Below are 22,764 nucleotides of genomic sequence, written 5' to 3'. Positions count from 1 at the left end.
ACTATACTTACTACAGTGGCCAAATTAAAATAGGCTTTTAATGGTGCTGAAAATGATGTGTGTTTCATTTTTTTTGGACATGGCCAATATGGGAATTTATTTTGCTTGAGCATATGAGTTTTGTTTTTCTGGGGAGACAAAATAAGTATTTATTATTAACAAAATATGATGGAAATTTTAATTAAAAATATATGTGTGTCATGTGATACCCAGTGGAATCGTACGTCAGCTATGGGAGGTGGTAGCAGGGAGGAGGAGGGAGGGGAAGAAAATGATCTTTGTTTCCCATGAATAATGTTTGAAAATAACCAAATAAAATAATGTTTAAAAGTAAAAAAATAAAATAAATGAATACAAATATATATGTGTGTGTATGTGATTATGCACACAAAAGACTGTAAGACAAATATTTATGTTCTCACCAAAGAAGACCTAACACTCAATTCTTTTGTTACATTCTCTTAAGTTAATAAGATATCATTTAAATGCAAGACAGTATGTAAGGCATTATGCTAGATGCTTGAGATCTAAAGACAAAAATCAAAAAGTTCCTGCCCTTAAAGAGCTTACATTCTTTGACGATCATTCAAAATACTGACTTTTACCTCTAAGTTTGACGAAAGAGGCAAGCACAGCAGTTTGAAGATCTGCCTCCACATTCTGCATGGCTTTTTGAAAATCTTTTTTAAACTACAAATGCTTCATCAGTCTTTCAACCTAGGAACCTATAAGCCAAACAGCAAGGTTAGAGAAGAGGCAGCTCTGATAAGTCTGATTTCCTACACAAAAATCTGGAAGGCACTATTCCTCTCCAATGAGAATTAGTATATACAGATGGTGATAAAGCTACAAAGCTTCTCACTGCCTCCTTGATCAGACCTTTATTATATGTGGTGGTCAAAAGATTGATTGATCAAAGAATTAGAGCTGGAAGGGAGCTGAAAAGTCAATTTACTTTTATCCTCTCTCATTTTACAGATGAGGAAAGAAACCAAGGAACAGAAGTTAATGAACTAGTTCTAGGTCATGTGGGTGTCAGACTGGAATTTAACATCTATCACTTTTTCTGTTGTATCACAGTGTTTTACTACTTTCTTTGATATGCTATTAATTCATAACCACACAGAGATACAAAAGCAAAAAATATATGTTCAAGTCAAATGAATGATTTGGGGATTATCAGTTCTAGAAGATAACCACAGAAGGGGGAAACCATTCTGATTCAAATAAAAAAATGCAACCAAATAAGAACAAAGTGATATACTTAATATTAAAAAAAAAAAGCAACAATCCATATTTATAGCAACACAATTGTTTTTTGATAGCACCTCTACTTCAGAAATACTTTTAAGAAAGAGATAGCATGGTACAACGAAAAGAGCCCAGGATTTGCAAAGTACGAAAATAGTAAAAACTACTCTCAGAGATATATTAGGAATTCAATTCTTAGGTATAAAGTACTTTGCAAACTTTAAAGTATCATATAATTAAATTAGATAATATTAATAAAGTGCTATGTAAATCTTAAAATTTTATACAAATGCTAGCTATTGTTATTATTACATATGCTCATTGTTATTATTTATAGGAGACAATACATAATAATATAATAAAAGTTCTCAAAATATGACCCAGATACCCTTGGGGGTCCTGATATTTTTTTCTGGGAGTCCATAAGGTCAAAACAATGTTTATAATAATATTAAAGTATTATTTGCCTATAAAATATCCTTTTATTCCCAGCTATTATTTTCCAAATATATTTCAACAAAAATAACTACAAATTCTGAATGCAGAAAAAGATGAGAATTCACCTGTCTTCCATTGAGCTAAAGAGATTTGCACCTCTCTTCCAAAAGGAAAAAAACAAGACCACTTTTCTTACCAAATTGTTTTGAAAAATAATAATTTTTCATTAAAATAATATTTTTATTAACATGTAATAAACTTATTGTACATTTTTAGGTGTACATACATATACATAAATGATCAGTTTTAGTTTCTAATATGATAAATATTGATAGCTATAACCCACATAAACAAAAGCTCTTTGGAGCCTGTCAGTTTTTGTAAGAGTATGAATGGACCAAATGATTTGGGTTTAACTCCCATCTGTTATTATAGTGAGCTTAAGAAAGTTATTTCCCTTGTGTGGATCTAATCTGTAAGGCCTATTCCAACTATAAATCTGTGTATGGTCCCATAATGTTGGCAGGGATATAGATTTTCTAAATAAATATGGACCACTTTGATAAAAATTTTCAGCTTAAATTTATATGAAACACAAAGTTCATATAAAACATATTCCCCTCCCATCCTTATCCCAACAACACTCTGAAAATGCTTGCAGAAAAGTTTCCATTTTCATATTATATTACAAAGTTATACAAACTGCAAATAAACAGCTACTGGGAACATTTAGTTAAAAATAGTTCCTACTAATGTCAAAGATGCCTTCTCAAATGATTTTACATAATTCAAGCAGCTAATGAAAAAAATTACATTGAAAAATTTGAAATCACAAAAATACTGTAAAAATCATATTTAAATACCACTTAAACAAATGTTATTTTTATAAAATGAAGAAAATTGCTAAATGGAAGAAAGTTTTAAATGAGATTTGATGAGCCTTTCAAGTAATGAATTATATATATATATATATATATATATATATATATATATATATATATAGTAATTTACTAATATGGACTATTGTCTTGTTTTATTGTCTATTATTAAACAAAGGGACTAAAGTTGCTTTTGAACATAATTCTTACAACAAATGGCTTTTTTCTACTTCTGTGAAATTTTGATTTTAGTCTTTACTTTCTTTTTTAAAATTATTTTACTTAATAAAACATCTTCCCCCTAAAATACAGTTCAATCTATGGTTTGAAGTAGGGGTAAAAAACCCAAAGCTTCCCAAGTAAATCAGGAGTGAGAACTACCTACAATTTCATCACATTAAAATAATATGGCTAGCATTGTCTATTTCTTAAGTAGCCCTCCCACCAAAATCACAAAATAGCTGGCCCCAGAACAATGCCCTAGATTATAAGCACATCTGTACCAATATTACTGCCTTCCCTTCACACAATCAAGATCTTTAAAATGCTAGAAATAAATTTAGTAAGGAGTGGAAGAGAATAACAGTGCAGCAAAAATATCTGTGCCTACTCAAAGGTCAGCACATATCTTAATGACAGTAATGCCATAAAGTGATCAGTGGAAGAAAAATGTAGATAAAACTGCATATGCCAGATTAGTAACTACACAAAAAGCTCGTAGAGAATCTGGCTTGCCCCAGAACTTAAAGGGAGCTATCTCTATAGCTATAATGACAGATTCAAAGAGGTAAGCAAATATCTCATTAAAGAAATATACAATGTTTTGTATAATACATGTATAACCCAGATCAAATTGCCTACTAGCACCTGGAGGGGAAAGGGAAGTGAAACAAGGAGAGAAGTTCAATCATATAACTTAGGACACAACTTGCTTGGAAATTTGTTATTACATGTAAATGAGAGAAGAGGAGAGAAGAAAGATCACTATTCCTATGCATTTATGTTGGAATTGAAATTTTGTAATTAGTATCCGTTGACCTTGATCTCGTCTTTGAAAGATTAGCTCATTTTAATTTGTCTGCAAGATGAAAAAGTAATAAACCCTTCTAAAAATCAGTATCCAAAAACCTTGTTTTTCATGCATTATTTACATTTAAATTTGCCTATAGACAGTAAGTATTTGCTATGTATTTCTTAGATTGGCTAATTATCGGGCATACTGACATCCTTTATTTTTTTTTTAAACAATGCAGAGAAGGTGAGCACAAGTAGGAAGAAGTACAGACAAGCAGGACAACTTTGACAGTTATAAACTAAACTTAATATACAGTCAATAAGAAAGGGAGCTCTACATAAAATATCTGCAGCTTCAGGTTTTACTGTTCAAGCATGCAACTGGAAATGTTCCGTTTATTTAATATTTATATTCAGAATAAAAAAAAAAAAGCTTTTATGTAAAATACACTTGAAATACAGTGGTAATTTTTTAAAAATATATAGGCAAAACTAAGTCTCAAGAATAGCCCTATGAGATTTTATTAAATTTAATTTTATTAAGAAAATTTTTCCATGGTTAAATGATTCACATTCTTTCCCTCCCCTCCTTCCTTCCCCCCTCCCCTAGCCAATACGTAATTCCACTGGGTTTTATATGTGTCAATTTTATTTAATGAATTTATTTAGAATATTTTCCATGGTTACAAGATTCATGTTCTTTCTCTGCTCTCCCCCAACCCCCTCCCGTAACTGACATGCAATTCTTCTGGGGTTTACATATGTCATTGATCAAGACCTATTTCCATATTATTGATATTTGCACTAGGGTGATCATATATCCCCAATCATATCCCCATCAACCCATGTGATCACGCAATTTTTTTTTCTGTGTTTCTGCTCCCACAGTTCCTTCTCTGGATGTGGATAGCATCCTATGAGATTTTTTTTTGCATCAGTCTTTCAAACAAAAATAAGGATCTTCATTGATCTATGGTCAAAGCTTACCTGTATTCTTCCTTCAAGCAAATGACCAGATAGGAAAGAAGAGATGCTAACTGGTTTAAAATAAGGTACTGTACACAAGAGTGTGAATAAGAAAATCATATACATGGACCCAGTTACATAAAGATATGCATCTTCAAGCCTAAGACCCAGACATTGGCATTTTCATTGCTATCTCTTTCAACATGTAAAATGGACTCCTACTACTTTTTAGGCCTGATGAAGAACATCCTTATTTAAAATAGTCATGAATTTTTTTAAAATGAGATGGGCTCAGTCTCACTCTAGGACTAAGGTTAAAAAAAAAAACCTTTTGCTTTTGTTCTCTTTACCTAGTTTTTATATATGAGAATGTGTGCTATGACATGATGAGGTATGCATAACACAGTTGTATATATATGGATCCACACATGAAAAGATGCAATGTCCTCTACTAAACCAAAGAACTGTTTATGGCTAAATTTGACCTCTTGCCATCTAAATGAGAATCTGTACCAGATACAGGGAGTACCTTTCTAAAAAATATTTCTTGCCCCACCATATCCATGAAATCTGAAGAAATGTTCAAATCTCAAGGAGTTCTGGAGTCATTAGACTACACATTCTTGCCTGGAAAGTTTTCCCCCCTGTAATATTGTCAATATTAAAGGTCATGTGGTAACAAGCATTTTTTATCCTTTTTACCATATGTATCAACACCACCATGCTCATTACTTGTCACAGAAACATTCAAACTTACCAATGTCTAAAATTCTCTTTTGGAGAGCCCCCGTAAAAAGGAATGGTTCTTCTTTATGAGAACGAGTCAGCGTGCCGACTAATTCAGAGTTTGTTGCTAAGATGCAAGCATTTTCTTCACTGAGGTTGACTCCTGCCATGGAAGTGACGTCATTGATGTCATCTTCGTCTCTAATAGAAAGACAAGTTCTTGCTTTGTTCTTTTTTGTAATTTAGGACAGGAAGAAAGCCACCAAACTAGTCTCCTATATGTGAACAGTTATTTTGTCCAACTTAACTGAGTCACTGACAGAAATAACAATACAGTCTACTACCACTAAGTATTAAAGCACATTTTGGTCTGGTAGGAGGGATCCTGAGACAACTTACCTTTCATGGTTCTCTTCCTCTTTTCTTCCTCCCCCCAATCAGAAGCATCAAAATCATCACAAGTGCAGTAAAACCATAACAAACCTTTTCAACTCCTTCACTCATAGTTGTTGCAGGTTATTCAGGTCCACCCCAGTCAAGACATCTGTCCATGACACTGATACTAGGCTATGAGGAAGGAAGAACTGCCAATATGATTTAACCTTTTTTTTTTTAAGTTTTACAATGAAAATTAAAGGGTGAAGTAACTATTCCTTAAGAGACACTGATAATGATAAAGGAATATGTCATCATTTCTTTACGTGTAGCAGGAATAGATTCCTAATTCCTAAACTACCAAGGATAAATAAATGTTCCCAGAGAGGACATTTTGATACTAATAAATCATTACCCATTTTAATAAAGTTAAGACCAAGTAAGATACACTTTCCCCACTTTGCATCTACTTTTTACATACTCTGTCCAGAGAGGAAAAAAAGAATAAATTAATCCATATTCTACAGATGAGTCACTCCATTAAAAAGTATAAAAACAAAGAGTTGTAGAAGGCTAACATGGAAATCTACAACCTTCTCCTAGTTGTGCAACTAGCAGAAAAAAGCAGCTGTGTTGTTAAGCAAAAAATACTAAATAATGATTACAATATTAAAATATATAACAGGGAATAGTGAATAATACAATCAATTAAAGTATCCTTTTCCCAGTATCCATCACCAAGCACTTTCCTTGTCATTCCACAGACACATATTCAGTAACACAATTTGTATAACTATGGCGACATAAGCAAGGAATTTCTTTTCATTTATAGACAGAAAAAGCCCAGGATTAGACAAATCAGGAGAACTCAGTTCAGGTCTGGGGCTTAATTCCAAATTCACTGTGCAACCTTGAGCAAATCTTTTAACTTCTGAGGGCACCACTTTGCCATCTATATACCATGGTGGGGTTGAACTAAATCACAAAGGGCCCTTCATCTCAATCAAACTTTTCATCATTCTGTGCCTGAGCTCAATGCTCTGTCACAAGATTAAATGATCATCCTTGTAGTAATGCATCTGTTCCAAGAAAGGAAAATAAAAATATAATTGCCAAGGTCAAGTGCCCAAGAGTGGATGATCTCAGTGTCCAGCCTAAAAGTGCACAATGGCATTAACAACACCTAACCCTAAAAACAGTATTGGGAATAATAGTTGAACAAGTATAAGAGCAGGTGAGATACCTTGACAAATATAATTAAAACCTCAAATATATACAAAGTAAGAAGCAGACGAAATGAGACGCATTTGTGTTGGCAGGAAGATCCACAGTATTTTTAAAAGGCTAAAAATCCACATACTATCTTTGCTTGAATGCAAGGAAATTTATTATGGAAAAAGTATACCTAAACTAGTGGGGATGGAGATAGAATCCTCTAAATTACATGATATTTATAGGATATTAAAGAAACAGATTTAATTTAATATCTATGTAACATGTCATATGTGTTTCATTTCAATCTTTTAAAATTAATATGTAAACATTTTGGGGTTGTATATTTTTTACAAAGTATAACTAGTTGTAGGTTATAGTAGAATTGAGCTATATTTGGAATTTAAGGATGAGAGTTCAATTTCTGGCTCTGCCACTTAACTCTTCAATATATCTTAGGGGAAGCCACATAACCTGTGGGCCTAAGTTTCCTCATAGAAATAAAGGGATTGGATGCAATGACCCTTAAAGTCCCTTTCAGCTCTAAATCTATAATGGGGGGAAGGGGGAGGAAGGAAAGGGAAAGGGAAGGAGAAGGGAAGAATTCCTGTGAGAAAAATAATAAAATAAGCCTCAGTTCAATTTCTTAGTATGCAACCTTTAATAATTTACTTTTCATCTGTGGTCTTATTTCCTTCTCCATAAAAAGAGAAGCTGACTCTCCCCCACCTCTTTCTCTCTCTTCCTTACTCTTTTCCTCTCCCCCTCCTTCTTCTATCGCTGCCCCCCCCCATTCCTTCCTTTTTTCCTCCCTCCCTCCCCCTTCCTGTCTGTCTGTCTCTCTATCTCTGTCTCTCTCATTCACTATAAAAACATATAAAATGTCTAAAGGCTCTTCTAACTCTCAGAGATAATGATTCCAAGTACCAAAACAGGTATTTCCATATTCAGTAGTACAGACTTCACATTCAAGATCAGGCTCAGACACAGAAGAACGAACTTTTTTCTATAGGTTTGCCTCACACACCTGACATAGTCTCATGGTTCTCTTTATCATGATTCAAATAACTGAGCATTATTAGAGGAAACTAAGTTGAGGGATATAAAAAATGGATTATAATTGCAGGCTGGGTTAAAAACATAAATTCATCTTTCTCTTAAATATATGGTTAGGATAGCCTGATAGCATGGCAAAGGAATAAAATACAACACAATCTTAATAATACTGCCTGAAAAACAATGAATATTTGCAATCAGGTATGTATTAAAGCCAGATGCCAAGCCCACTACAACTACTTCTGCTGAGAATTTATATATGGGCTCCAATCCCAGGGCCAACCCATGTGCTTCCTTAGCATGAAACATAATGGTAGAAGTAGACTGGTATTCCTTGGCTCTTCAGTGGACCCAAGAGAATTTGAAGATGACTTCAGTAAATGAAGATGTACCTTGTTTTCCTAGAATCTCTTTACAATCCTACTCCACAGGCATGCAGGGAACTGCCCCTACAAGATCTGTTGCCTGCTTTACCTCCTCCCATCTGGCCCCAGGCTGAGCACAGCTCCCTCTAGCCCAGCTGCCAGTTGCCATGGTAACAGACAGGAGAAATAGAAGAGGACCCTGCTGAGGGAGAAAGTGCCACAGAGAACAGCACCCTATAAGACTGAGGAACAGATGAAAAACTCCTCTAGAAATAGGAAGGAGGTTGTCCTGAAGGAAACAAAAGACACTATGGATTAGTAAAGGAAGGCAACAGAATGAACAGGATTTCTAAGCATGAGGTAAAAAATAGCACATGAAAGTTATAAAGCATAATTCTTAAAAAGGTAGTCAAAGTCCTTTTCGACAATTTTTTATTTCTTTCAAGATTCAAAGTGAATATTGGAATCACAAGGCTGGAAGGGATTACATGAAGTCTTGCATCTAGCCCAGCATTTCCCAACTAAAACTCTGTTGTTTTACAAAAGTATAAATTCTCACCCACTAACTGTTCTCCATAGACTCAACACAATAGCTCTAGTCAGCTCAGGGGACACGAAATGGAATTAAAGGAAGAAACTAGAAAAAAAAATAAAGTCAATGTATGTTTACAGGTTTTAAGAAGTAAGAATCTTTACTAGTAAATAAAAAGTCTTGTAGACTGGTAAGGACACTGACAATCTATCCTACTTTTAGACAATATCCTTAATTAACTAAACCTAGAAGACAGATTATGATTTTCTTATTGCAGTCTAGAGCAAGGAAATTTCATAATTTTTCTTAGTAAGCAATTCCTCTAATTTAAGTCCATATAGAACTTTATATACCGCAAATAGTGGTAGTCTGGGAAGTGCCAAGCAATAAATATTTCTCGAGTACCTACTATGTGCTCAGTAGGGGTTACAATATTTATATACTAAATCCATCCAAACATCAAGGCAGTTTAGAAACAGAATTTCATTCTTTGAAATGTATTCTAACAAGGCTGAGTTATTCCAACGTTAAAATTGATTATAAAAAGATCACTTTATTTAAAAAATCAGTGGGGGCAGATAGTTGGCATAGCAGAGAGAGAGCCAGAGCTGAAGTCAAGAGTACCTAGGTTTAAATATGGCCTCAGACACTTCCTAGCTGTATGACTTTGGACAATTCATTTAACCCTGTTTGCATAGCCCTTGCCCTTCTGTCCCAGAATTATTACTAGGACAAGAACTAAGAGTTAAAAAAAATCAAGAACTGTAAACTAATAACAACCATATGAATGAAAGTTCCAAATCACTAAAAAGATAAAATGCAGATCAAAACTACTAGAGATTTTTACCTCACCCACTGAGAAAAACTGGCAAGATGACAGTAGCTGGAAATAGTCATTTAATACTGGTGAGACTGAGGGAAGCTAGGCACAATAATTAGTTAGTGGAGATGGCAATTTAATACAATCATCCTGGAAAGAAATTTAGAATTACAGATTTTTTAAAAATTTAAGTAATTGGGGGGGGGGGGGGGGCACCAACAGAGTGGCTCAGTGGATTGATAACCAGGTCTAGAGATGGGAGGTGGTCCTAAGTTCAAATCTGATCTCAGATACTTCCTAGCTGTGTGACCCTGGGCAAGTCATTTGACTCCATTGTCTAGCCCTTACTGCTTAGAAGTAACACATAGTATTTATTCTAAGAAAGTAAGGGTTTAAAAAAAGATTTAAGTAATGAAAATGTCAATGCCCTTTGGTTCAGAAACCTTACTGCTTAGAGATCAAAGACAAAAAGTGCCATATACTCAAAACAATTCATAATAAGCTTTTATGTGATAGCAAATAATTGGAAATAAGTAGATGCCCATCATTTTGGCAACAGCAAAACCCAACTGCAGCAAGTAAATGTGATTGAATATAGTGCCATATTGGCAAAGGCAAGGCACAGGTGCTGGACAGCATGGAGGGGGTTGTTCCTTTCCCCACCTCCAAAGCACCCAAGGACATTTTTTACATGGTCCACCCTTCTGTCCAGACACCCAATGTGAGCACTTCCTCCACTGTCTGGAGTAATGCCGGGGTGGGGGTGGGGGGAAAAGTGGCCTCATAGGCAGCTTGAAGGTACAGTCTGAGCAAGCAATCTCTAAAAGTTCACCAATGCTGGTATAGCCGATAAAGAACCAGCCTAAAAATCTGAAAGACCTGGAATCGTGTTCAACCTCTTGACACATAAAAACTCTGTGACCCTATGATTAAGAAACTTTCAAGTCTAAAAACTACAGAAATCTATATTGACAAAGAATCAAAATAGAGGTTTTATTTTCCCTAGTCCATTTGGACTTATATAAACTTATGCAAAGAGTAAACTCAACTGCAAAACAATATATACAATGTAAATGGAAAAAAACACTTTTTAATTCCCAAAATTTTAATTACAATGACCAAGTTCAGCACTGAATAAAAGTCAAGAATAGTACTCCTTTCCTTTCATTGCTGGGATACAGGGCTTTGGGTGCAGAATGTTGCATATACTGTTAGATAATAGTATATTATTATGTTAATATTATTGAACTGCTTTCCCCCCCATTTCAAAATTTTTTTGCTATAAAAGACAACTTGGGGTATGAGACAGGGGAAAAGCCCTCAATCTTATCAGGTAACTTATATTAATGCAAAAAGTCCACTTTTGTTATTATAATCGCTATTTTCCTTTCAGAGAGGGGAGAAAAGGGAAAAGAACCATATTAAGTATCTATTATATCATACACTATGCCAAGCACTTTACAAATATCATATTTGATCCTCATAGCAACCTTACAAGGTAGATTCTATTATTAACCCCATTTTACAGTTGAAGAACCTGTGGCAGACAGAGGTTAAGTGACTTGCTCATAGAGTCATAGAACTAATCTGAGACTATATGTCTGAGTCTAGATTTTAATTCAGGTTTTCTTGACTCCAGGTTCAACATTCTATCCACTGGGTTTCCTAGATGAAAGGAGTAATTTTAAAAAAAAATCAATGTGATGCAAGACATCAATAAAAATACAACTTTTAAAAATCCATAGCATTATCCTCATACTGGAAAATGGCTCAAAAAAGAACTTTAAAAGTTTTCCCTTGATCTTTTTAATCCACTGTGTGTGTTAAACTTAGAATCAGGCAGATTTGAATTCAAATCCTACCCCTAAGATAGGAGGATAGATACTTACTTGTATTTCTTTTGACTTGGATAAGACACAATTTCTCTTAGTTCAATTTTCACATCTACAACATGGGGGTATGATTTTACAAAACTATTGTGATGTATGAGTGAAGTAACATATGCAAAGTGTTTTTCAAACTTTAAAGTACTATACAAATTCTATGTATTATTAATAAAAACCTTACATGACAAAATTATCAATGCCTACTTTTTAAAAGCAAGTTTGTAAGATGTTCTCATCTTCCACTAGAGTATTTTCCACTCTTTTTCTCACTTCCCTACATCAAGAAGGGAGCATCATCATTCTAGACTATGTCACAGTTAGCCAGATATAGAAAGATACATCACATACAAAGCCTTGATCTTACCAGGTAACATCCATGCAGTAAAGTAAAAGGCTCACCTTCATTATTGGCACTGCTGCTTTCTTCACAAGAGAATAATTCTGGGATAACAATGCAGTTGGCATGTATAAATGACACTCCCTCTCCCACAGGAAATAAAGTCAAGTCCATATTACGGGAAGACAGAACTGGGAACTTTTTATATTCTCTTTTAAATAATAATTATTTCTCTTCTAATTCTGAGGAAAGTCTGGTTAAAGAAACCCAACAACTTTTGATGATTCTTTCTAGTCAGAAATAGGAACAGCCTAGATGAATTGCAGACATATAAAATATTTCTTATTATTCCATTACTTTCAAACTCCTAACAAACTAGAATTGCTATCAGTTTGATTTTGAGAAGAATTGCTACTGGGGTTCAAAACTGACTTAAAAGTAACCGTTCTTTTTCTTCTGGTCAGAGATAATGAAATATTGAAGAAATAAAAATGCAGGATAGCAGAAATATATAAATTTGATAGCTGGTCCCAAAAAAAACCCAAAATGTATTGGAAATCCCAACACTAGTTACCACTGGACATATTCCCAGTTAATAGACCTATATTCCCAGTTAATAAAGTTGACTTCAACTTTGCAATTTATCTAGCTGTACCTGGCCAACTATGACATAACCTCTACTATTTGACCTTCGATTGGCAGTGCTACAACCTCTCTAGTATTCCAAGGAATCTCTAAAACACAGGTTGTTGGCAAAAGGTGCTACCAAGTAAGCACCTAAAGCAATACTAAAAGTAATCATAAGTTAAAAAAATATATACCCACTCCCTATGTTAGCCAGTTTATTTATCTATCTAAACACAGATATTTTTATACATCAATTCATTCCATGAGCCACACACACCTCACTCCCTTCCCCTAAGTAACAAAACAACAATGTTTTGTTTTTTAAAAAAGATTACAAATGAATTAGTGTTCACAAAGAATTAACTCCATTTCTTCTCGGCCTAGGAAAACAACTTCCTTGTTTGAGCTGAGTATTACTCTTCAGAATTAATGTTCTAGAATTGGAAACAACTGAGGTGTTCAATGGCAGGAAAATGGCCAAACTATTGCTTACTACTATCAACATGAAAGGGGCACCTGGGTAGCTCAGTGGATTGAGAGCCAGGCCTAGAGATGGAAGGTCCTAGGTTCAAATCTGTCCTCAGACACTTCCCAACTGTGTGACCCTGGGCAAGTCATTTAACCTCCATTACCTAGCCCTTACCACTCTCCTACCTTGAACTTTGATTCCAAGATGGAAGGTAAGGGTTTATATATTAAAAAAAAAAAAAAGAAGAAGCAGAAGCAGCAGCAAAAGAAGAATTAAGATAATGAGTATAAAAATGTATGGAAAGGCAGATATAATGATGCAAAAACATTAAGAAATGGAATTATCAATATTTATACCAGTTTTAACTATATAAAAGGGAAAAGTAAGAGAAGTAAATTAAAGGAAAAAAAATAAGGGAGCAAAAAATATTAAAAAGTAGTCATATTTATTCATCAATAGGTAAAAACCATTTAAGTAAATTCTTTTAAATGTGTAGTTAATTTTGTTCCTATTTCAAGTTAGTTGGAGAATCTTATTCCTTTAAAATGAAGTGCAGACAAGGAAGTTGCATAGTCTTTAATGGTAGACAATCTCACAAGTCCAAGTTGCATAAAGCAATTAAATTCCTTAAATTAGGGAAGCTGAATGAAAAGTATCAGCCAACACATTTTCTCAAGTTCTTGCCTTAAGAGGACTTTTGACCTTTTTTCTCTATCCTCATAATCCTTTTAAAAATTTTTATTGCTGTTTCAAAAAACAAAAACATTGCTGATTTTCCAATTACTCTCTTTATTAAAAAGGGGTGGAGGGAGAGAAAGTGATTTGATGACCTCTGAGGTCTTCTCTGAGGACTTTCGGGTATAAATTCACAATATTAACCCACACCTCCACTAAGAAAATCCTTCCTGGATAAAAACAAAGACACAAAAGTAAAATAAACCAACTTTGGGAATACTTTCAATATGTCTCCTTTTCCTACTCATTTGTATTCTATTACACTATATAAAAATGGACTTCAATTGACAGAGAAGAAATAAAAGGCATGGATATGGCAGCAGGTGGTCATGACAGATTTTAACCAGTGTTGTAACACAAAAACTGTATCAAGAAACTATTCTGACAAATATATGCAGAATCAATTAGGAATGAAGGACAAGAATACATATATTCTAAAAAAGCAGAGGCTGTCTGAGCTCAGAAGCTAAGGGACTTGCCTAGGGTCACATAACCAATAAATGTCTAAGGCAAGATCTGAACTCACATCTTCCTAGCACTCTATTCAGCAAGCCATCAGCTCTATCTCCTTCTATATTTCATATATAGTATACTGATTTCTGCCACTATACTTTTTCCATGCTATTCTTCCCATTTAAAATTCCCTTTGCCCATCATGATTTTAATCCAAATCCCATACACTTCAAGGGTCAGTCTAATTCGGAACTCTCCATGAAACAAACTATAATGATTTTCCCCTATTTTGATTCATCCTCCCACATCTTTCATTGATAGTATCAATCATGTATATACCAATTATTCTTTAACTCTTGCCCTTTCCCCCTAATCAATATCATAAGCTCCTGAAAAACTAGAACTATACTTTTATATTTTTGGCAGTCTCTAGAGAACTTAATACGCTAATTTGGACATGAAGCATTTTATAAAACCAGGTCACCGTTTTTACAGAGTTTTATCAATAAATTGCTTTTTAAAAGTGATCTTTTGCCATTTCAAGTAACCACCTGAATCAAAAAACCTTCAAGATGTCCAAATTATTTCAGCAATCTCCATGTAGTCTTCCTACCTGAAGCATCTTTTATTTCTAGTTAATCTGTATATGTTTGTCAAGATAGTTTAGTTTTCAGGTCATAACCCTGTTTAAAAAACACTGAAGGCTACCTATTGCCATGTATTTCCATGCTGTGGCCCAAAACAGTTCCCCAACTTAATATGTCTCTTTAGCTCTACACTATCAAATGAAGTTCCTCACATTCTTTAAGATAAAATTTTAAGTAACCTGAGCATTCCTTTCACTAACTCTCCTCACTCTAACAGCTAACAATATATGTTCTTTAGTGGTAGTAGAATGAGATAACCAAAGTTCAAATTTTAACTCTTCATAAGATAGGTAACCTTAAATCAATCATAACCTCTCTCAGTCTCAGTTTTCTTTTCTGTAAAATATTATCACTTTCTGCCTCAAAACATGATCATGAGGATCAAACAGGCAACATATATAAAAAAGCTTTGCTAATAAGGGTAAGATACTATAATCATTAGCAATGTTTGAAGTATATTAGTAGATATTTACATTTATTCAACTAGCTACTAAATCTTATAAGATATGCTACATTGCTATATACAACAAAACCAATGATTCTTAAGTTAATGGAGTTTAAACTCTATGCAATCACATATTTTTCTACAGTCGGTTTTTCCTAAAAGTTCCTAAAATAATTTTTTGAGATGCCTTGAATCTCTTAAAAGCTCATTTAGCTCTCAAAGCAACTTTAGTAACTAGAAATTAAATTAATACACATTCCCACAGAAGAGACAAAACAGGATTTCTATAGAACATTTTTAATACTCTTGTCAATTCTGGCCCGAAAATATGCCAATTGTAACATGAGTCTCTAGCACCCTCTGGTGTCCACAAACTGTATATTCTCCCTCCAAGCCATCTTGGTTTACTGCCAAAAAAAAAAAAGAGAGGTCTTCAGGTTTAAACCTCAAATTAAGAAATATATAGTAAGAGTAAAGGCTTTAAAAAAGTGAACGTGTCAGTCTGAACATGTGTATATATCACTAAGTTATAATCAGTTTAAAAGTGAAGTAAAAGTAAAAAATCAAAGTGAAGAACTGATTATTCCTACCATTATCAAGGTTCTTTTGTTCCACCTTTTAGGACTAAAAGGCAAAAATGAGACCTATTTGATGACTTTGTCCTCACTTAAAGAGTCAAGGCAGGGAATACTAGGATTTTCAATATGTGCTTCCTCTTTAAATTTGTTTCAAAACCGTAAGATATGCTAAATTTAAAAAATTTTTAAAGAACATGTTCAGAAAAAATAGAAAGTTTAAACTACAAATTCATAGAGGAATTACTAACCAGGCTAAAGGGAGCTAGCTCTCTAAGCTCAATTCTCAATGGTTGAGTGCACACGCACATGCCTCTGTGTGTGTGTGTGTGTGTGTGTGTGTGTGTGTGTGTGTGTGTGTGTGTGTGTGTTCAAGAAATACTAAGGTTTTGCAAACATGATCAATTCCCTCATCCTCTTTCAGGTTAAAAATGCTTTCTTTTTGTAACATGTCAGAGTAAAAAAAATTGTGTAATAGTCAAATGAAATTATATGCTGCACACATGGTCAAACTGGCCAGTACATATTGGAAGGGGGTCATCACTTGAAGAGTTGCAATAATACAAATTGGCAAATAGTAACTATAAGATATACAAAGGGGAAAAATAGCCTTCAAGCAAAATCGCATAGCTGGGAAAAGCTGGGAAACAGCAGCAGCCAGGAGATAAACTTGAATGAGGATGATTCCAACAATGGTGGCAACCTGCAGGCAATGAAGTAAAGATGCATGGCTGCAATAGTAGCCACAAGGAATGCTAGCAGCAGCTCAAGGCTCAGGTCAGAGAACTGTCTTCATACGGTAATGGTACACAGAGGCCTGGTTATACATCAAATAGCTCAAAGAGCACTGGACAAGCAACTGTCAACAAGGCCAAATTACTATATAAAGAGTCAGTCTAAGAAATCATAAGTTCTGCCATTAATTCACTAGTTTGATACTCCAAAGTTGACATTCCAATTGACCCGGACCTCAAATTCTTCATCTATATAACCCAATGTCACCAGGACCTAATAGAAATTCCAAACTGAATGTCCTGGAGTCAGCTAAAACTGAATATGTACAAAACAGAACTCATTCTCTTTCCCCTTCCCTCACCCAACCCTCTTCCTAATTTCACTGCTTCTTTCTATCACAAGCACTATCATCCTTAGAATTCCCATGATTAGCTGAACTCCTTGCATTCTCTCAAACCACATGAAGCACTGTGTCACTAAAGTCCTTGGCACAGTTAAATGGTTCAACATCAGAAACTAACATAATTTTTATCAGTGGAAATTACAATAAAGAGGAGGCATTGCCATTTGCTTTGCCTTTGGGCCTGATGGACCATGGAACTGTTCCAACAGCTGAAATCTTCCTTATGTATTGTTTTCCTCATTAGAATATGAGCTCCTTGAGACCAGGGACAATGTAAGAAAAGCTTGAAATTAAAGATTGTAAACCTCAAAATTTCTTAGACTTATAAATGTTGGAAAATTTCACCATTGGGAAATTTCATACTTGAAAAATTTCCTATTGATAGTGGGTCTTGGCTATTGGAATGTGAACCCCATTGGCATGAGAGTTTCCTCCTCCTCCCTTCTTAAGATTACTTTAGGACAGAAACCTTTTGCTGAACAATGGAAAGGACTTTGACCTATGCTTAAGCATAGAACAGGAATTTCTTTGAGTCATGATTGATTTTAGAATTGATACAATGGAGATACTTGGAATCAATCTCCACCCTACTCAGTCCTAACAGGATTGAGGAAGGGCTGCAGCATAGATCAAAATTTAATTATTCCAATCTCTACCCTACTCAGGCTAACAGGATTTAGGAAGGGCTGTAGCAAAGGATCAAAGAATTAATTATTTGAAAATATGACCTTCAACAGACATGTGCAAAGCCAGAGACCTCTGGGCGGTCCTGGGTTAAGCTAGAGCCTCCATTGGCACAGGGAAATTGATGGACAGTGATTGGTAGATGTGAGAACTGAGGGGAGGGAACTTGGATGGTTTCCTTAAAGATAGAGGGGTCTGAAGACTCAGGGGGGTGGTTGAGGAGTTGGTCTGAGTGGTTGGAGTGTGCTCTGAGAAGCTTGCTCTGAAGGAAGCTGAAGGTGGGGGCCTTTGAGACTGTTTCTCCATTTTGGTCACGTGAGTAATAGGGACTGATCTCATTTCTTTGCCCCAGCTATCTAAGGGCTTGGGCCTTTTTGGCCCAGCCTAAACAGAGGGGGTATTTAAGCCCTATTCCCTTCTCTCCCCTTTCTCTCTCTCTATCTCTAATTCCTTTCTTCCTCCTGTTTGAAATTAAACTCTATAAAAGGTTGACGGCTGACTTGAGTTTTCATTTAGGAATTACATAGCTGAATTCCTTGGCGACCTTAAATTAATATATATCAGTCTTTTAAAGTGATTTCCTTGTCACAAGATTTAGTTTATCCAACACTTACACACGGACCCTTCTCCTCTTAGTTCAGATCCCCATCACCCCTCACCTAGATCAATGCAAGTCTCCTAATCTGAGTTCCTGGCTCAAGTCTCTGACCATTTCTATCTATCCCTTACCCTGCTCTCAGAGTTTCCTTGAGACATGCTCATTATTGCCTCTAGAATAAAACAGAAACTCCTCTGTTTAGTTTCTAAAACTCCTCACAACCTGGCTTAAACCTCTGAATACTTGTTGGGATATTACTCTCCCTTCCCCATTTCAATACAACACAACCTAATTGGCCTTCTTTGTATTCTTCAAATACAAAATTCTTTATTTTGTTGTTTGTGCCTTTTACACTGGCTGCCTTCATGCTTGGAATGTGTTTCCTTTCACCCCAATGAAACCCTTATTTTAATAGGCAGCCTAATAGCTACTTTCTATGAGAAGCCTTTCCTGTCCCCCTCAACTGGTGATAGTAACTTCCCTCCTAAAATACATTGTATTTTAACTCCTTATTTGTATTTGTCTATTCTCTTTATATTTATTCCCTATATATATATGTATAAGCATTGGTTATTCTGCCATCAAAATATAATCACATTCCTTACAAGTAGAAACTATTTTATGCTTAGTATTGTATCTCCAGCACAGTGTCTAACATAATATACATAAAAAAATTGCAGATTACATATGCTGGGTAATATACAATGACTTTTTTAAGTAACATTTTTTCCTTAAAGGATACATACTTTCTACTTTCAAGAAAATATTTACTGGCATCTCTAACAAAAGCCATTGTCCTATACAACATAAAAATTTACATGACAATAACAAAGGAAAACTAAATTATGGTCTCCAAACCAATATTAACTAAACCTCCAATTTCAATTTTTTCCCACATGCCATCATTTTAATGTAAAATCTTTAGACTAACAGATATGTCGGAAACAATTTGCACTAGCCTTTACCACATTACTGATCCCCTACTAAAACTTATGTGTTTGACAGATCATTGAAAGCAACCTGAGAAGTCAAACTAAAAAGTGACTAAAGATTAGGAATTAAGATTGAAAACCTTGAACATAAATTTAACACACATTTTCCAGAATTTCTTTAATAAAACAAGATACACTTAAAACTTCAAAATTATTTTGGCTAGCCTCAAAAATCATATATACATTTTGACAATGCCTATTAAGAATAGCATGATTAGATAAATCATAGATAACTTGATATAAATTATGTAGGCAAAAAACAATTCCTGGGAAAACTAGAAAACAGTCTGGAAGAAATCAAATGGCTCAGACCAATCTCTTATACCTATTCCATAACAAGTTCAAAACAGATGTGAATATTAAAGTGTCATTTATTTTATCAAAGATATTAAAATATTAATATTAAACATTATACCATGAAAAATCTAGAAGAGAAGTATCAAATCAGTTTAGAGCTATGAGTGAGAAATTAATTCTTAACCAAAGAAAGAAAAGAAGCAATTATAAAAGATAAAAATAATTTTAATCACACAAAACTGAAAGTATTTTGCGCGCGCACACACACATACATCAATACATCCAATGTAAGAAGGGAAGCAGTCAAATGGGAAAAGGTCTTTGTAACAAATATCTTTGATGGAGTTTGGAAAAAAAAGATATTCAGACAAAAGAAATGTATAAGACCAGAAGTCATTCTATTGCTGGAGAAGTGGTGAAAGGATATGAGCAAAGAATTCTTGAGATAAGAATTATAAATAATTTTAAATTGCATAGAAGAATGCTCTAAATAAGAAACATGAAAATCAAAAATCCCTGAGATTTTATCTAATGCCTACAAAATAAGAAAAGATAACAAAAGAAGGGAATATGATCTGGAAAGAGTTGCAGAAATACACCTACTATAATGCATCATTGGTGGAGTTCCAAATTAATACCAACATTCTAGAAAGCAATTAAAAATTTTGTAAAGAAAGTTATTACTAAAATGTTCAGACAGACCCTCTGACCCTCCACTGTTAGAGAGTAAGGAGTTTAAAAAAAGACTCCATTTATACCAAAATATTTATACTAGCACTTTTTATAGCAGAAAAGAACTGGAAATTCAGTATATGTTTCAATTGGAAAATAGGTAAACCAATTGGGGAACATGAATGTAAAGAAATATTACTGTGTAGTAAAAAATTACAAATGTGATGAACAAAGAAACATGGAAAGACTTCCATAAACTAATAAAACATGCATGAAATTAGCAAACCAGGGGAAAAAATACACAGAATGAGCACAATAATGTTAATAGAAAGAACTACACAAAATTGAATGCTGCAAAATTTTAACAAGTTTGACCTCAAAAAATCTATATAAAGATAACCAAAATAATTCCTTTGAAGAGGTAGGGGTGTGTGAAGATTGGATTTAGCTATCTCCTGATTATAACAATGAAGATACTTAGCTCTTCCTTTATAGTGAAGCTAGAATTGTAAGCTACAATCTATTTTTAGATTTTAACTACAAAAAGTTGTTTAGTAACTACAAAAGGTGAATTAACCAAAAAAGGTGTTAATTACAAAAGGTGAACTTAAGTAACCCAAAAAGATATAATCTAACCAGAGAAGGTGAGAACTAAAGAGTGGGCAGTCCTGGAGAAAAGCGCCTGCGGTGATTGGTACATGTGAAAATTTAGAGGAAGTGATACAAGAGAAAAAGGTCTTTAAATAGAGGGGAAAAGGACTGAAAAACACAGTCAGTCACCCTGGGCTTGGAGTGAAGGATCAGTCACTTAGAGCTGAAGGAAAGACGGGCATTCAGAGATTCAGAGATTCATTCCGACATTCAGGAACTGATTCGGAGAAGCGACCGAAATACAGACACCCAGACTTCTTTTAGACTGTTACCGTTGGGGAGTGAAAAGTTGACTTAGTGACCCCACTTTCTGGAGGCATGAAGCCTCCAGGTAAGGCCCAGCTTCTTGAGACTCTCTTCCCCTAGCTGGGACTTAGAAATTCTAAACTGGAATAAGAAGCCAGTTTTTCTCTTTCTCTTTCTCTCTCATTCCTTAACATCTTCCTTCTATTATAAATACTGTAAATAAACCACCAAAATTCCATTTACTTTAGTAATTCATTTTGGGATTTAGAATTAAATCCCTGGCGACCACCTAATTAATATTATTAAGAGTCCAACCAACAATTGATTTTAACAGGTGTGAGGTCTACAGGTGTGGAGCATAGTATACTATTATAGGAGTGAAACAAGGATGTCCATTATCACCTCTATTATTTAACATTGTACTAGAAACACTAGCTGTAGCAATTAGAGAAGAAAAAGAAATTGAAGGGACTAAAATTGGCAATGAGGAGACCAAGCTATCACTCTTTGCAGATGATATGATGGTCTACTTAAAGAATCCAAGAGAATCAACCAAAAAGCTATCAAAATAATCAACAACTTTAGCAAAGTTGCAGGATACAAAATAAGCCCACATAAGTCATCAGCATTTCTATATATCTCCAACCCATTTCAGCACAACAAGAATCAGAAAGAGAAATTCCATTTAAAATCACCCTAGAGAATATAAAATACTTAGGAATCTATCTGCCAAGACAAACAAGGAACTATATCAACACAACTACAAAACACTCTCCACACAGTATACTATTATATTTTTTCAAAATATTTATCAATTTTATTGATTTTTTTCTCTTTTTCAAAAACATCTTTGTTATGAGGGATGACTGTTAAGGAGGGATACAGAGATAAATATAGTTGATATAGCAATAAAAATGCATTTAAAATTTATTTTATTAATAAAAATTAATTTCTTTAAACTGGTAACTAGTGACTAGGGGACTGATGGAATGTTTGTACTGGTTATAGTCAAGTAGCATCACTCTCAGTGATGAAGTTCCAAAGAGGTAGAAAGATCAATGATTTGAACATCATAAGGAGACTAAGAAATGGCCCATTTGATGGTTTAGAGATAGAAAACAAAAACCATTTGAAGAATGGTATTTTATCTGTGTAGAATAAAGAAACATATCTACCTCCTCACTTTAATAAGGCCTGCCTTTAAAGCAAGCAAGCTTAATGAATCAGTTAATTTACATTAAGTTACATTGATTTTTTGCTTTTTAAATTTTTGGAAAAAAGAGTTTCTACAACGTATCTCACCAATTTTAATACAAATTAGAGATTTAGGAAAAATATGAAATCAGGAACAATATGGAAATGGAATAATTATATGTAGATTATTTTAAGTTGACAAAAGTACAAGAGAAGTTTAAATCTCACCAAAGAGTTGATGAAAATAGAGTGGGAAGGAGAAGTAATAGAGAAGGAAAGAATAAGAGAAAACTAAAAAAGATAAATGCATACATATATACAACAATACTGTCTAGTAAAACACAATATCAGAAGACTTTTTTATGATGTGCCATACTGTACAACTGTCATTATATGAGAGTATAAAAGATTTCAAAGACAATTTAAATGGAAAGATCCATGATGCTATTATATATCATATTCTTAGGTGCTGATACCTTTTAAAT

The 22,764-nt window shown here is 34.2% G+C and overlaps 1 protein-coding gene across 3 annotated transcripts in view; it reads right to left on the bottom strand.

The window, feature by feature from the left end:
- The window catches only part of TAF4B (TATA-box binding protein associated factor 4b), a 198,555-nt gene that overhangs the window by 84,625 nt on the left and 91,166 nt on the right, over positions 1 to 22,764 (bottom strand). For all 3 annotated transcript variants that reach the window (XR_464742.3, XM_007487580.3, XM_007487581.3), the window contains exon 10: positions 5,305 to 5,474. Coding sequence is in view for 2 of the 3 variants with exons in the window: in XM_007487580.3 (XP_007487642.1) it covers positions 5,305 to 5,474 (170 nt within the window). In the remaining variant the exon portion in view is untranslated. The remainder of the gene's footprint in view (positions 1 to 5,304; positions 5,475 to 22,764) is intronic.

The sequence above is a fragment of the Monodelphis domestica genome, chromosome 3 (assembly GCF_027887165.1).
Source record: "Monodelphis domestica isolate mMonDom1 chromosome 3, mMonDom1.pri, whole genome shotgun sequence".
Lineage (NCBI taxonomy): Eukaryota > Metazoa > Chordata > Mammalia > Didelphimorphia > Didelphidae > Monodelphis > Monodelphis domestica.
Note: the sequence above shows the minus strand (reverse complement) of the source record. Positions and strands in the feature narration are given on the sequence as shown.